This window comes from Plecotus auritus (genome assembly GCF_963455305.1).
Source record: "Plecotus auritus genome assembly, chromosome: 8".
NCBI lineage: Eukaryota > Metazoa > Chordata > Mammalia > Chiroptera > Vespertilionidae > Plecotus > Plecotus auritus.
Genome location: NC_137782.1, coordinates 163,384,746 through 163,387,435, shown reverse-complemented (window position 1 = coordinate 163,387,435; position 2,690 = coordinate 163,384,746). Strand labels below are relative to the sequence as shown.

At 47.2% G+C, this 2,690-nt stretch overlaps 1 protein-coding gene across 1 annotated transcript; it reads left to right on the top strand.

Moving 5' to 3' along the window:
• Positions 1 to 199: 199 nt before the first annotated feature.
• Positions 200 to 1,684, top strand: DNAJC5G (DnaJ heat shock protein family (Hsp40) member C5 gamma; the record flags this gene model as incomplete). The annotated part of the gene is made up of 4 exons (XM_080684236.1): positions 200 to 312; positions 571 to 832; positions 1,013 to 1,157; positions 1,635 to 1,684. The coding sequence occupies 4 exons, from the start codon at positions 200 to 202 to the stop codon at positions 1,682 to 1,684; spliced, it is 570 nt and encodes a 189-aa protein (XP_080540362.1).
• Between the last annotated feature and the right edge of the window lie 1,006 nt (positions 1,685 to 2,690).

Genomic DNA, 2,690 nt, shown 5'->3' with positions numbered 1-2,690 from the left:
AATAAAAAAAAAATTGAATTTGAATGTCTTCTCTGGGAACCGGCACTCTCCTGCTAGTCACAGATCCCACTCACCGTTGTCTTATATGTGTCCCTTTATAGTCATTTGCCCGCCTAGCCCCTGAAGGCAATGGGTTTCCTGTCACTGGAAGTTCACTTCTCTGCGACCTCACCCGTGGCAGTTCTCACCTGACCAGATCATGACTCACGTGGATGAAGCAGCCCGCCGCCTGTCCAAAACTGGGACGAGCCTGTACGCGGTGCTGGAGCTCAAGAAGGGCGCCTCACCTGAAGAAATAAAGAAGGCCTACAGGTTCAGACCTCAGCCTCTTATGAAGCCCTTAAACCCCCTTTAACCCATTTCTTTCTACTTCGCTCTCTGGCTCATTTGAAAAACCCACTTTGGGGCTGGGTGGGGCCACCATCCTCTCAGTGTGGCATGGGAAGGAATTTGGACTTGGCCTGCTTGCCTCCATTCTTTGTACCAAATCTAATATTGGAAATTTGAGGTGTTTCTTCGTCACTATCTAGAAACCTCTCCCTGTCTTTCATCCTAACCCTCCCTCCCCAGCTACTCCCTATTCTCTCCCCACCCCCCTTTTGGATATTGCCTTGGTAGGAGACTGGCCTTGAAGTATCACCCAGACAAGAATCCAGGGGACGCTCAAGCAGCAGAAATATTCAAAGAGATCAACGCAGCGAACGCTATACTGAGTGATCATAAGAAGCGGAAAATCTACGATCGGCATGGCTCATTGGGGATATATTTATACGATCACTTTGGTGAAGACGGCGTCAGATACTATTTTATGATGAATAGTTGTTGGTTCAAGGTACACAGTCTTCCTAGTCCTTTAAGAATAAGGAAGAAGGGGTGACCCTCCTCACCACGGGCACCTTCCCCTCCTCTCTGAGGACAAATGCTTTTTGTCTCATTTTCTGGGTGCTAGGAGGACGTGGGCGGGGAGCTGGAATGGATATGTGGACTGAGGCCATCCTTTCCTACCTTTTAGACACTTGTCATCCTGTGTATTCTGCTCACCTGTTGCTGCTGCTGCTGTTGCTGCTGCTTTTGCTGTGGCACACTTAAGCCGCCCCCCGAGGATATAGCGAGGAGAAAATACCAGCAGAACGTCCGGACTCAGCCTGGGCAAGCAGGTGAGAACCACTGGCAGGGACCAAGGTAAGAGCTGGATTAGGAATGGAAAAAGTGGTTGGGATGAAACTGTGAACCATAAATAGGAGAGTCTCAAGTCGGTATTGGGGCAAAGTGAAGGGAGAGAAGGGGAGACACCTGTTTTCTGAAGGGTTTATGCTACACACTGACCATTTGAATGTAATGCTGGCCTCTGGACAGTTAAGCTAAGGAATGGGTGGGAGTTGAGTTAAGAAATGGGTGGGACAGTGTGCCTAGAAAAGGTAGTAGTTGAAGACAAGTTAGAGGATGTCGTTTATTCGAAAGGAAGATGAAGTGTCTGAGATTATGCCCACTGCAACTAAACTTCCAAGTGTGAGTTGACTGGAATCCACACCAGTGCCACCTAATGATGCTAATGTGTAACTACAAGCAACAGTTTTGGTAGGCTAAAAAAATTGTTTCTGTTTATATATGTGTTTTTTCAAATTCCATCATAGGAGGCAAAGCGACTTTTAGAGCAGAAGAAAATGATAGTGAAGATAATTAAAAGATGAAGAAGAGTGGGGTATGAAAACTGAAATGCAGCAATAATTAAAGGATAAGAAAAGAATATACAGCCCGGCTGGTGTGACTCTGTGGTTGAGCATCAACCTATGAACCAGGAGGTCACGGTTCGATTCCTGGTCAAGGCACATGCCTGGGTTGCGGGCTCGATTTCCAGTGGGGGGTGTGCAGGAGGCAGCCAATCAATGATTCTCTCTCATCATTGATGTTTCTATCTCTCTCTCTCCCTCTCCCTTCCTCTCTGAAATCAATAAAAATAGATTTTAAAAAAGAAAAGACTATACACTAATTTCAGATGAGTCTTTAATGGAAAGTTTATAGCCCTATAGTATGAACTATAAGTGTTTATAGCTTTACCTATGGGGGCTTGCTTTACAATCTGGGTGCTCATTCCTTCTAGTGAATAAGACGTCAACTTCTCTCCTTAGGTGCTGACCCAATGAAGGTGACTCCTGCTGCCCAGTCCACTGGACATATTGAAGAGAGGAGCAAGTAGCCTTGTCCTGACATTGACCCTGATTTGCCCCTCCTCTTGTAAGAATCCCAACTCTAGAAGCACTGACGGCGTCCATCCCAGTGAGGATGCAGTCTCTGTCCCTGACGGCGTCACTGACCCTGGCCATACAGGGTCGCCCAGCTACTCTTGTTTTTTAGCTCCGGTCTCAATTTTAATGTTAGTGACACACACACCCCCATCCCTACTCTTAAGAGCAGACACACACACCCCCATTCCTACTCTTAAGAGATCTCAGGCGGTGGTGATAGACTTTTCCCAAGCACCTTTTTTTGGGGGATTTGAGCCAATGTCAGCTGGGTAGGGTCCCTGAGTCACTTGTGATATCTCCACCCAGAACCTGAAAGCTGAGCAGAGTGGATCCTGTCCCAGAGCTGTGGTACCATTAATCCTCCTTTGTTGCAACTCTGCACCAAGAACTCTTAGCATCAGACTCATTCCTAAGCCAGTGCACCTTTCCCGGTGGGACTGGCCC